General features: G+C 38.7%; 2 protein-coding genes across 14 annotated transcripts in view; both read left to right on the forward strand.

Annotated features, from left to right (window-relative positions):
* The window catches only part of plekha7b (pleckstrin homology domain containing, family A member 7b), a 64,138-nt gene extending 56,326 nt beyond the window's left edge, over positions 1–7,812 (forward strand). For 10 of the 12 annotated variants that reach the window (XM_079339892.1, XM_079339897.1, XM_079339901.1 and 7 more), the window contains 7 exons: positions 407–498; positions 1,265–1,486; positions 3,319–3,546; positions 3,929–4,062; positions 4,309–4,457; positions 5,661–5,819; positions 7,215–7,812. In XM_079339892.1, the coding sequence (XP_079196018.1) occupies positions 407–498; positions 1,265–1,486; positions 3,319–3,546; positions 3,929–4,062; positions 4,309–4,457; positions 5,661–5,806 (971 nt within the window). In that variant the 3' untranslated portion in view covers positions 5,807–5,819; positions 7,215–7,812. The remainder of the gene's footprint in view (positions 1–406; positions 499–1,264; positions 1,487–3,318; positions 3,547–3,928; positions 4,063–4,308; positions 4,458–5,660; positions 5,820–7,214) is intronic. The other 2 variants (XM_079339900.1, XM_079339903.1) reach the window with 1 other exon arrangement.
* A 4,744-nt stretch (positions 7,813–12,556) lies between these two features.
* The window catches only part of sox6 (SRY-box transcription factor 6), a 130,036-nt gene continuing 128,643 nt past the window's right edge, over positions 12,557–13,949 (forward strand). Inside the window, exons 1-2 of one of the 2 annotated variants that reach the window (XM_079339336.1) lie at positions 12,557–12,734; positions 13,060–13,113. The gene's annotated coding sequence lies outside the window, so the exon portion shown is untranslated. Of the gene's footprint in view, positions 12,735–13,024; positions 13,114–13,949 lie in introns of those variants that run through there. The other variant, XM_079339337.1, reaches the window with a different exon arrangement.

Raw genomic sequence — 13,949 nt, forward strand, 5'->3', positions numbered from 1 at the left:
ACAACATTCATGCATCTTTAAATGGTTTATTTCACTTTAAAACTCTCAGACTGCTCAGCTGAAGAGTCAAGTATAATATCCACCTGATATTACTGGTCCTTTGAGCTGTCTTCATTTAGTTTGTGATATGTAACAAGTTCCTTTTCCATGCTTAAGTCAATGTTTTATCCTTCAATCTACCAGAAGGTCATTTCTTTATTTTGGAGTAAAAGGTGTTGAATTCAAACAGCAAGTACATACTTTCAGCTTAAAGCGGAGCATAAATTCAACACAAAGCTTAAACATTGACATTTTTGAATGTGAAATGATGTCATTACATACACGCGATCAAAAAAGGGATCGGTCGTGTTAAAAGTATCCTATCCTTTGAACGTCCTCGTGTCAATGTGTGTTTGCTTCCCCTCAGGAGTGGCTGGTTCCTCCCTAAGACTGAATCAGTCTTCAAGCATCTCTTCATACGTGACCCTCCGAAGATCAGCCTCGGCTGCAGGCGTAAAGGTGAGACGAAGACTCTGATAGTAAAGTTAGATCAAAAGTATGAACTCACTAGTATTTACTTCAAGTTGACATTAGTGATATTTATGTGTCTAATGAGCAACATTTAAATTGTTTAGTTACTGTAGGTAACATTGACTCTTTTGGTGCTCATGTGGCGAGTCAGCAAGGGATTTATCTTTTATGGATGCAATAATGCTCGTGTGAAATTTCTTGAATTGTAAATTATGATGATTTTTTTCCGTGGTTGGAATTAATAATTTACACAAAAACATATTTGTTCATTTCTATTATGACCACCATTACTGCATTACCATAAGAAGCTGCTATATATTATTCTTCAACATTCATTAAAAAAAAAAAAAAAAACAACACGTGGCAAAAATTTATTTTAATATACTGATTTTTTTAACTTTTTCACTAGAATTGATTTCCTTATTTAAGAATCTTCCATCTTCTGTCTCATCTCGATGTGAGAACTCCAGATGTTCTTCAGTTGTAGTCGAGAATAAAAAAATGCATTATTACCTTCACCTTATAACCGTCCATCATATTTCTTTTAATAAAGATGTGGGATTCTCAGGTAGAAAAAAAATGGGGATTTTTACGCCTTAGATGTTTATTTTTTTCTGTTCCTTTCAGTTGCTCTTCCCCACTGACTATGCTTTCACATTATAGCAGAGGTCTATTTTTATTTTCATCCCCATCTTTACCTTTTGCTGCACCTTTTGCTCATGTTATCAACTCTCTTTCCTCCCACTCTTCTCAGGAGAGACCAAAAAGTGCCTTGGAGCGTCTGTACTCTGAGGACTCCGTGCAGCAGCAGCAGCAGAGGGGGAAGATGAGCGCTGATGAGCAATTGGAGAGGATGAAGAGGCACCAGAAGGCTCTTGTCCGCCAGCGCAAACGCACCCTGAGTCACGGAGACCGACACGCCTCTCCTTCGCCACGCCCCTCATCCTCACGCCCGCTCTCAGCAGACATTGGATCAGTACGTCACTAGAACGATTTTAGACCACACCCTTTCATGCATGACGGCAACGAAACCAAGAGTGGCGGTCTTCAGTAGACATGCATGCCTTTAGTCTGTCTTTTCTCTACAACAGTTGTTAGGACTATAATTCAATTAGTGCAGTATGGTTATTCACCATGTGCCTCTAACAGTGTGTAGTTCATGCTTGTTGTTTAAAGACTTGAGTAGGCCTTTTTCACTGCAGACATTTGACTCGTCAGAGCTTAAAAAAAAAAAATAGCACAATTGTTAATATCAGGAATGCAGCCACCAATCTTTGTCTTTTTATTCCTGTGCTTCTTTCTCCTGTGACATGTCAAATTGTTTTCTCTGAAAAGGCTTTTATAGATAAGTGGATAACAGTCCGCGCTCTACACATAGCACTGAACCTTAGCACAAAACAGTACTGACTGTATGTAATTGTCAAAAAAGTTTTATTCTGAAGTGGAAATATTTACAATTACTTTGAATAGTGATAACATCTTTGCTTTGTCCCTTCTACTAATCTTATAACACTTTTCACCTCAGACACGGGCCTTTAAGCCTTTGACAGCTAATAGTTACACATTTTCTGGAGTTTCCATAATTCCCTCTAAAAGACACTAACACTTCTTGGTATTTTGCTTCTCATCCATCCTAACTAGTCTTTCCATTTCATGGCTGTGGTTGCTATCACTGTCAGAACATTTCCAACCTCCTGGCATGCTGTTTTCTACCCTACAACACTGTCTTGTGCTCTCTGTGAATGTATGTGGTCATCACTGTTTTCTCTCCTAATTTAGATATTAAAGCCTACTCTTCTTTAATAAATGACATTGTGCACAGTACTGTGTGTGTGTGTGTGTGTGTGTGTGTGTGTGTGTGTGTGTGTGTGTGTGTGTGTGTGTGTGTGTGTGTGTGTGTGTGTGTGTGTGTGTGTGTGTGTGTGTGTGTGTGTGTGTGTGTGTGTGTGTGTGTGTGTGTGTGTGTGTGTGTGTGTGTGTGTGTGTGTGTGTGTGTGTGTGTGTGTGTGTGTGTGTGTGTGTGTGTGTGTGTGTGTGTGTGTGTGTGTGTGTGTGTGTGTGCGTGCGTGCGTGTGTGTGTGTGTGTGTCCGAGAGAAAGTGCCTTCTTATTTTCCACTGACCAAAACATTGACATACTTTTAGTAATGTGCGATGCATATTTGAGCGTATTCACTGACACCTAATCATCATTACTTTTCATTGCTGTAATGTCTTTATTTAGATAAAGATTAATTATCATGTAGAGAGTCTGAGTTGCAACGGCTTTGTAAGAAGAACTCTTTGATTTTGGTAACACTAATGTGTTCATCCAGTTTATATCAAAGCAGAGGGTAAATGATTTCAGTGTTAATCTGCTGATTGACTAATTAAGTTGTGAGACCAATGTTACAAATGTGAATGTTTGCAAATAAACATTATTTTCTCATGAACACCTATGCCCATGTTTTCTTACAGTACTAGAATGATGCAGTGACGTTAGGTGAAACTGTCATCAGTGTGACTGAATCGATCCCTCCTGTTTGTCTCAATGTTGTTGTGCTGTCTTCTGCATCTCAAAGCAGAGAATTGCAGTATGTTGTGATCTGAAAGCATGCGTGCATGCTCTCCCATTTTTCACACCTGTGTACACACACCTGCACATACATGTTCTCTCTGCAGACAGTAACAACTACAGTGTACAGGACTTGTTATCACATACATGTTTGTGTGAACAAAGTGATACAAGTCACTGATGACGATCAACACAACCTGACGACAGTATTCCATGGCGTGTTTTTCAGTAATTCTTCCCTTTGTTTGCTGTCCAGTGGAAGAGAGAGCAGGAGTTTGACCTGCAGTTGCTGGAGAGGGCTGTTCAGGGAGAGGAGGCACAGGCAGTACGGAGCATTCAAGGGGAGGAAAGACCCCCCGAGCACAAAGAGAGACCGCGCCCGCATTCTGACGAATGGCTGACCTTCCGCTCCACAGTAACAACTCCTCCTGTGCATGAACCTGACCTGGAACCACTAGACTATGACCTGGACCTGAAGAAAGAGGTGAGTTGTTATCTATCTCGGTGAAGGAAGCCATTATGAGTTGCAAAAAGGCTACAGCCAGAAAGGTAAAAAATGTGTGTTGACAGGAAAGTTCAATGAAGATTTTATACGACAAAATATCATATTTCATATGATCATTTTCTTTTCTGTGTTGTTAAGAACAAATATTATCCACTGTTTTAAACAAGAAGCTAAACCTTTCAGAAGTATTAAGATTCTTGTTTGCTTTGCTTGGAGATCATTAAAGATACCGGTAGTTTACTTTTTTTAACCTCATATCCTTCAGCCGTGTGATTGGATAGATTCTTCTCTGTGACTCAGTGTCAAGGATGACGAGAGGAAACTGGGTGATGTAAAAACACAACATGTCTGTTTTGTGCAGCTTTCCAAGCCTCAGAAAGTGTTGATACCTGAGCGCTATGTGGATTCAGAGCCTGAGGAGCCTCTCAGTCCACAGGAGGTGGAGGAACGCCATCGCAAGGTGGAGCGCATTAAGAGCATCTTAGCAAAGTCCAGGTAAAAAAAATAAAATCATACAGTGTTGCTGATAAATGACTGATTCTGGGATGTTAAGAAGGCTGTGCGGTGAAACAACCAGTTACACAATAATACAGAGGTTCAACTAGGCTTAATTGGAACTGGACTCAGGCTTATCATCACATTCCAAGGGAAAGCCATCAGAGCATTCAAGGCATTTTCACATTATTACCATTGCATCACGTTGTCTTAATTTGCTGCTGTATGTCTTTGTGCATGTGACAGTGTGCAGAACCTCGCAGCTACAGTGTCTGTGGACAAGCCAGATGTGGGGCTGGTGGCCCTTGACTCAGCTCTGCAGGAGCAGGAAAGGATCATCACCATGTCCTACGCGCTCGCCTCAGAGGCTTCACTCAAGAGCAAGCTGGTCGCAGGTCTGTCATTTCTATAAGATACAATTATTTTCCATTTCTTTGAGCCTGTTGGATATTGTGGGTTTGTACATCTTTGCTTTATAAAAGAGTGTAAAAATCTGCTCTCCACAGAAACACTTGCGGAAGTAATTACTATATCTGCCATGTTAATAGAAGAAAAAAAGCAGCGCCAGTTTCTGTAAATTTCCTCCCAGCTTCAAATTGACGTCTTTTGGTTTCAGATGGGATAATGGGGAAACTCCTGGATTGACGCAGTGGAGATGAGAAGGGCGTAAGGTGCAAAACCAAGCAATAAGGCTGTTCATTTTCTAATAACTGAACATTATTCCTTCTTAGGAGTGCAGATAGCCTCTAATTGCAAATGTAGAATCTTTCAGATAGGGGAGGAATCGCTTGATGAGGCCGTTTTGTGTGCTGATCAATGACCCAGTCAAACCCCACTCTCCTTCTGCATACCGTTGCTGCTGCTTTGAACGTAGCTCTGAACCTGCATAAAAGACGCCGCGCTCACTTTTCATCTCTTTCATACTCTACAGCAGAGAGGCAAGTTCATTTTCACTGTAGCTGCAGCAGGTTGTCAGTCTGCCTCCCTCACACACACACACACACACACACACACACACGCATATCTGTCACACACAGTACCACTCAAGCTGTCAGCGCGTGTGGAAGCTTAATATGCACAGTGAGGCAAAATCAACAATTATAACATTATTTCCAGCACTGACAAATGTCAGAGAATATAACTGGTGGCATGTTGTCACTAGAGACTGAATCACTGCCTCTCTCTCCCTTTGGTGTTAAAGGAAGGTACGCTGGTGCACTTTCAAACCCCTGAATTAAAAGAAGTGTCTTTTTTTTTTACCATATTATGCATGAGAGACTTCAATAAGAACTGGAACACGGGCAGGAATATGCAGCACTTACATTAAAGGGTCGTTGTTATTTTTTTTTTCTTTTTCTTAATCCTGAAATATTTGGGTGTTTTGAAGTGAAAAATCTGGATTTTTATTTGTTTTGTGCTGAAAGATGATCTGAAAAGTATTAACCTTCTATTACATGAAGATCTTCTTGTTGTGGCTCCGTATTATTGAGGGCTGATTTTTTTCTTCTTAAGATGATGAAATGTTTAAAGTGGTGGGTCTTTTCACTAACAACCACTGTTGTTTTCTCCTTCTCTGTCTGTGGTCCGCTCCTCCGTAGATCCTCCACAGGCTAACCTCCCCATCCCTCCCCCCCCACCCCCTCCTCCCCCACCTCCTCCTCTTCCTCCTCTTCCTCCTGTTTCTGCTGCGTCTGTGGCGCCTCCCTCTCCTCTAAGCAACGGAATTCACTACACGTTTGTCTAATACAAGAAATAAAGTAAGGCCTAACTGCATGTTTAATGGTGCTAATTTTTTCAAGGCTTCACTAATCCTTCGTAACGCGGCGCTCCTGCGCCTCTCTGCATGCTCTTTGCTCTGCTGTGATTGAAGGAAACAGGTTAGGGAAGCCCTGCCTCTGCTCCCATTATCATCCAAACAAACATCTGCAGGCAGTCTGCTCATCCCACTGTGATAATTGTCTGTAAATTGTTTTTTTTTTTTTTCTTTTTGTACCGCTGCCAAAATATTTATGGATGGTTGAGGGAAGAAAAGGCTTCAACAAACAAGACTGTTTGTAGCATTGTGTATAATTAACAAAAGAGACACCTTTTGATTTAGCACCTTGACAGTTCAGTAGTCAGCACAGCTGTATTCCTCGGCACCAATTAGCTCCCCATCTGTAGCTGGCAGAGATAAGCCTGAAAAAAATGAAGATATTACTGTTGTTACTGTAAATGCAGAAAGAAGGTGTCAATTTTGCCTAATTAAAAGAAAATGCATCCATTAGCCATTATTCGGTTACTAAAGTTGTTTCTGATTTATTTATTTTTTTAAATTTGACCTGATGATCTCCATGGACACACTAGTGCCAAATAAAATTAACAAAAAATGAAAGCACGGGGCCGCAGATCGCTCAGCGGTTAGGTGGCACATATAAATAGGATATAGTACTCCAAGCAGGCAGCCCAAGTTTGAGTCGGACCTGTGGCTCTTTTTTTCAGCAGGTCATTCCCCACTCACTCTCTCTCCCCCCAGTATTCCTTTTCTATCCACTGTCCAGTCTTTAATAGATAAGATCCACCTTAAAAAAAGGAAGAAAGTGCAGCACAAAGGCACACAGACAATAAATGAACAGATTGTTTTTTTTTTAGTTGTGTCAGAGGAAGCATGTCTTGAATGTGTTGTTAACTGGAGAAGGGACCTCATCTCTACAGAACGCGTGTGTCTGCATGCTTTCTATTGTGCTGTGTGTGACACATACTTTCCCCACACTTTCTTTTCTTTGGCTTTCTCATCCCATGCTCAGGTTGGCTGTTAGAGTTTGGACGAACTGTTTGTTGCTCTGCCATTAACCCTTTCATGTCTATAGGGAAAGATCAGAAGGAAAAACGGGCTCTACCTACGAGATTTATATGACAGTACAGAACTGTAATGAAAAGTCAAGGACAACTCCAAGATTAGTAATGAACACATTAATGCTGCATTCAGGAACAAGCTCTTAAAGGACAACAAGAGCCTTGATACTATGAATACAACTTTATGTATCTTCTTTCTAAAATAACGCCGGACGTAAACGACAAAAAAGTGACCACATTTTTTTTGTGAGACAGTTTTCGCCTTGATGAATTCTGCTGTTTTTGTTCTAACTCCGTCCTCCTCTCTCCCTTTCCAGCTCAAGCAATTTCTGGACACTGAGGTGCTATCCTACAATGAAAAAAACACCAACTGGGTTCTACAAGAAACAAGATTTAGTTTTGACTTCCACGCAGTACACAAACTGAACTAAACTTTTAAGCTGCTCTCTACGGCTCGATCGCGTGTTTCTAGTTTCTAAAAGCAACGGGACATTAAGACGTGAGCTGCTGTGCTTATTAACTATGGCATTGTCTAACAAATGTAAATCTCATGGTAATAAAACCATATTTTCTACATGTCATTGCACTTTGATTGTACACTGTTTATAAGGAATGAATGGCTTTTCATTGCAGTATGTTCTCAGCTGGGAATTGTGTTTGTCTCTTTGTTTTGTCAGGTACAGATGTAGGTACTAAAGCATCATGATGGTAGTGTTTTTGTCAAAAATAATATTTACACCAAACCACTTGAAATGTCATCTGTATGTACCTGTAGCACTGCCAGTCTCCTTTTAGCTTGCCCGAAAGAGTTTTATTTTTGCTTACATCAGGATGAGAATAACCTTTAACATATTTTCTGAGTGACTCGCGAAGGTTGCACAATGGAAATTTATAAAAATGTAAAAATTAAAGATATTCGAACTAAATCTGCTTTATCATGCTTGTCTTTTTTTTTATTTGAATATGCCAAAAATGTACAGCTGAATGGCACTTAAAATAAGCAAAAATACATATTTTCCGAAAAAATTCAATATTCTCTGATTGCATAAGTAAGTAAAAAAAAATGTTGCCGACTTAGATTCAATGTTCTCATTGCATTCCTCATTGACAGTCACTTTTTTTTCTAGTAACAAATCATTTGTTGCTGCCAGTGAAGAGTAAAAGGAGAAACAATCCTTCGCTACCAAGATCAAAATGTTTCACTTAACTCTTTAGCCTCCCTCCATTACTTATGCTGAGAACGGCACCTCCAGCACCCAACAGAAGTAACATGTCTCAGTCAGCCCGAAAGTGGATTGTCAATCATCAGCTGCCAAAATTATCCTAAAATTAAGGGATTATTACTCTATTGGATTCAGATATTAGACAGAAAAGAGCAACTTCTAAATCACATGTTACCTTAAAGAGCCTTCATTCCTCCATATATCTCATTGATGTATTTATTCAGTGCATCTTTATTCTAATCATGTTCAAAGAAGAAAGTACAAATGTGCACTCATCGTAGCTCCAAGATTCTGTTTGAACTCCTCCATTGATTGCCTTGACCCATTAAACTTCATGCTATTATTTGAAAAAGGAACCAAACTATGGCATGCTCAAAGGAGGTGAACTTTCAATACAAAAAGAGAGAGAGAGAGAGAGACAGGCATCTTGAAAATCTCTTCAGTTCAAAGCTTTTTCCAGCTCAAAAGGGCATTTTTAATTCCTTGTATTTTCAAGCACGAAGGTGGATACTAATAACTCTGGATTCTGAAGTACAGAATTCATATCTTTAAATCATGAACTATGTCTCCATTGCAATTGTACAAAGAAACCTCTGAGAAATTCATGGAATGAACTTCTGATTCAAAAAGAAAAGAATATAAGGGAAATGCTTTTTTAAGGCAGCTATTAAAGCTAAATTATATTCCAAATGTAATCCAAACATAAAAAAAAAAAGATATATATCGCCCTCCATTGCTTTTCTTAGTGGTTGTGTTTGGATTCTTCCCAAGTGACATCTTCATCTTTAAGTGGAGTGTAATCACTTTCCCTTGCCTGCATCATGGTGTGTTTTGAGAGCACCTGAGAGAGAGGAGGCTGCACCTCCCTGAGCAGCCTCCTCGTCCTCCTCCTCCTACTCTTCCTCCTCAGAGGCCCCACAGCACCTGATGGCCCTAGTGGCAAGAAGAAGACCCATCACATCCTCTGTTGTGCTTATTTTGCAATAAAAATGGGATGTTTTTCATTCCCCCCTGCAAAAATAAATTCACCCAGGACATTCCACTAAGGATTGTGGGATTTCCATATATTGACGTTTGGCTGCTGGTTCATATACATCTGTAATTCTCTGCTTTGGACTTCAAAGAGAATGAAAAAGGGCCTATTATGCTAATTGGTCCTGTTCTGTTAAATGCAATCAAGGCCTCCCGCGTTAATCCTTTACTAAACACTCACTAGCTTCAGAAATGCATTTTCAAATGAGACACATAGAGCTCAGTTTCCTGACAGGGATGTTTGTTACACAGTCTTTTTTGTAGAAGTAAATATAAGATGATAAGAAAGTAGCTGTCAATAAAATATCTTCTTTTGAATCACATGAGTCAAAGGGTCTTATGTCGTTGTTTAAAATTTGATTAAAAAGATAGTGGTCAAGTTAAAGCTTTGACTTTTGCTCCTTGGTATGTTAGGTTTTTTTTCCCCCCTCTATGCTTGAAAGGAAGTGTCTGCTGAGACCGTGCTGAGCAGTCTGACCTTGTTCTCAGGTCTATATTGTTCACTGCACGGCACACTGCATTTGTAACATATTCACACTTTTCCCTAGATAGCAGAAGAGAAAGAAAGAAATCCTACACTGATTCCCAGTGATACCTATTTCCATCACATAAATATTATTGTTCCACCCCGTGAATGTCTCATGATAAGACTACAGTGGAGACACAGCCGGCGCCCCCTTTGCACACTGTGGGGATCCGGATTGTAGTCCGATTGTACAAATACAAAACCAAGGAAGCCCATGCAATAGGTGCTTTGATTTCAAAAGAGTATTTTATGCTGTTTTATCATTTCCAGGCTCCCCATATGGTACATTTTTTAATATGTAAGAAATGGAATGGTGATTTGTTAAATAATTAAAGAGTTAGGAACCACTGTATATTCTTTTCAGCATGCGTGCACGCAAAAAAAAAAAAAAAAGAGTAGAGGGAAGGCTGAATAACAGTCATGCTGCTTCACATTCACCTAACGTTGAGTAAGTCAAACAGTGCATCTTGTGTTTGTTTTATTTCAAATCCATTCAAACTCAGCTATTCTAATAGTTTGGGTAATTACACAAAAGAAAAAGATATTAAATATTGACCGGAAAATTTACTGATTTAATATATCAAACAGCGAGAAGACCCAACTCCTTCATCATTAATGATTAAGGTTGTGTTGAGAAGGTGCTGTGTTACATTAAACAATGAATTAATCTCATGTCCCTTAAACGGAAGGATTTTACAATACCTACAGTGAATTAGGATTTTTGTACATAAAAGCAATTGCTTTGTAAATGAACTAAATGCCTTTGGGCATCCTCTTTAATCTAACAGCAACACACACACACACACACACACACACACACACACACACACACACACACACACACACACACACACACACACACACACACAGAGAGATCAGTGTGAAATTAACTACATGAAACAACACAAATGAAAAGGCTGCATATACATTTCAGTTCACAGCGATGTATCAGTTCAATTTTTAGGTTCATCAGTGCATGCTCTTTCTCGGCCATAAATACACCAGACATGTCCAGATGAAATACTCTAAATTATCTATGTTTCGATCAATAAAACACAAAGGTTGTTCGTGAGGAACAAGAAGCCCTATACACATTTGTTTTATGTGTACACTACAGAGCTGATATTTATAGTAGTGTTGGCTCTGTATGTGTAATAGTGTGCCTGATAAGTATATAATTAGAATTGGCATGTTGTACTCCTTATTTCAACATGATTAATCACTGCTTCTCTGTTAACTTGAAAGGAAATATTAGATCCTGACTAAACTTTGATGAAATCCAGAGTTACAAGTAAGAGATTTGGGTCAACTAATGAGAACAGAGCGCCCCACTTTGCAAGTCCAATTGGGAGAGAGACCATTTGCATGTATGCAAATAGTGTTTGACTTAATTACATAACTTGGCATTCCATAATGACTAAGTTGTATTGATATGGGGATCTCGATTGTTTAGAACTGGACTATGTCATAAAAAAGGGTCATTTTTACTGATTACAAAAAATGAACCACAAAATCAAGACAAATTATAACATATTATTTAGAGATGAACAAATTAAAGGCTTCCCTCATTTTAATTTAATTATTTTTGATATTGTAATCATGGAGTTCTTTTACATCTTAGGGTTAAATTTAAATTAAATAATAATGAATTTCAACACATATGCACACACAAACACACACACACACACACACACACACACACACACACACACACACACACACACAAATGATAGCTTGGATATTATTGGTTGTTCACATAGATATGCTTAATAGAAAATAGCATAATAATATATTATTACAGTTATTAGGTGTCTGAATGCTTTGTAAAATGAGATCCATTTGTAATGAAGATTTCCACATTCAGCTAAGTTTTTTCTAAATAATAAATATAATAAAACTGCATCAAAATGTGTCATTTATGCATGTTTATTGTGTATAAACTGAACTTAAGGGTTACTGTATAAGGGGATCATCCCATGTTTCAAAAGATTTATAAGTAAAGGATTTTTTTTTAAATCTTCTACTTGAATGTAGATAATTGTGACTCCTTGTGAGTAATACATACCAGTGTATTCCTAAGAATATACCAGCTGCACACCTTGAAACCTGCTCTGGCTGCACTGTAATCAAAGAAAGACCCCACCTCGCTGCCTTCATCCTCACTCACTGACTGTATGGTGTTCTCTAATTAACCATGCACAACAGGAGGAGAACACATGTTAATTTAATGTAACAAAAATGTTGATTTTCATGCACTCTCCTTTTCAAATATTTATGGGCTAGACTTGAATTTCCAGATGCATCAAAGACTCACAGGGTATGCAAATATGTCTGCTTTACTCCCCAACAAGTTGGACTGTCTTTTGCTCTTTATGCCGGCTTTGTGCTCCACAATCTAAGCTCTAAAAAGAAAGCCATAACAGACATTTATCTCAAAACAGTAGGCTAGATTAGTGTTTTTAGAACCCTCCAACACACACTGGCTCTGCTGCGACCAAAGTAATCTGTTAAAGTCTGGTAATAAATACCAGGATGAAAATATTCTATGAATGTGTTTTTCTTCTAAATTCAGAAACAATTCAGTCCAAGCAGCAGGCTCAGGAGGATTTTGAAGGAAACTATTTGACTGCTAATACATTTCTACATCATTAAAAGCAGGAGGTTTTTTTCCCCCAAATTCTCAGATTTTATCTCTGACAGTCATCTGATTTTTTGCGGGTGATAGGATTTGTGGAGGTGATTCCCACAGTGTCCAAAAGGTGGCGCATGACACACGTGAAACACGTCAGTCGCGGTTAGTCCGTTCCTGTAGAGACTCCCCACACAGAGCAGATATCACATCTGAATCATCATGCATAGATGTGACAAATACACAGCCTGGCTCTTAAAGGACTGTTATGATTCAAGCAACTAAGGTGTTTCACTGTCAGTCTGTTTTTGTTGTTGCCAAAACAGACGACACGTTCTATGTTCCTATAGTTGAACATTGTTGAGTGCTTGGAGGCGTTCAAGAGCAAAGTTTTCGCCAAAGTGAAGAGGAAGTTTCCTCCAGAAAGGTAAGTCTCTCTTTTTCCTTTTTCGTCTTTAACTCTATTTTCCTTGTGAGCTGGAACATTTACTTACAAACCCTGCTCACAAAAAAAATTGGCGGTTTAAAACTTACAAGAGTAAAGTCATTTTGTGAAACGTAGATGATGTGTGGTGTGCTCGGTGATGGAGATGTGAGGTGTTTTTCATCACCTTGATCAAAAAAAAAAAAAAAAAAAAGAAAAAAAAAAGAAAAAGAAAGAGGGACAGTCAGGCGCACAGGGGTCTTAGCTGATGTTATGACTTTTGAAGCCACTCTCTCGCTTTCTCTCTCTCTCTCTCTTCCTCCTTCAGCTCAGTGTGACTGCAGTTAACAATCTGAATTTGCTCCTGCTGTCTCCTGTCCTTGTAAGTAAATTTCCTATTTCTATTGTGTGCGAAGTGATAGTCCTCCGTAATGTCACTGTTTAACTTATACAGAGGATGGGGTGAGTGTTGTAATATGTGTTGGGTTTTTTGTCTGCCGTTTATCCTGCTGCAGATTTATAGATTACAACTTTTCCATCAGTTGTCACGCTCCGGTCTTTTTTTTAAATCGTTGTTTCTAACTGATTGTGTGATTGTGTGACATCTGTAGGACACTCCCAAACTGCGCTGATCATCTCAACCACATGTTCAGTAAACACACATAATTATATGATTTTTGATTTTAAAAAGCCTTCTGTTTTTGGCTGATAGTCGAAAAATGTCTTTAGTTTAGATGAGTCAAACTACACACTGATCGGACCCTTGCTTAAATGTAGGTGTTTAATCCTGTTCCTGGATATGTTATAAAAAATAACCATTATAAAAAAAATTTCTTTAAGTAGGCTACAAATTAATCGGGAGCCTATAAATGTAATAAACTGTCTACATTGACGTGCTGATGCAGCTTAATTGTTTTAAAGATCTACCTTGTGTTTTAAAACCCTGAAGGAATTTCATATACAACAAAATAGATCTTAGACGTCCATCTAAATTCATTACCTTTGTTACATATAGAAGAAAATATGAACACACTTCAATTTCTATTCCTGAAAATCGATGTGTTAAATTCATTGGCTCTCAAAAACGACCAAATTATGAATTTCAGATGTTTTTACGTTCTTTGAAGTTTATTTGACGATTCATAATTATCTTATAATAAAGAGAGCGTTAGAATAACTGCTTATTTTCACACTTACTAGGCGGGAAGAATAGGAGCC

Source organism: Symphodus melops (genome assembly GCF_947650265.1).
Source record: "Symphodus melops genome assembly, chromosome: 3".
In the NCBI taxonomy this organism is placed as follows: Eukaryota; Metazoa; Chordata; class Actinopteri; order Labriformes; family Labridae; genus Symphodus; species Symphodus melops.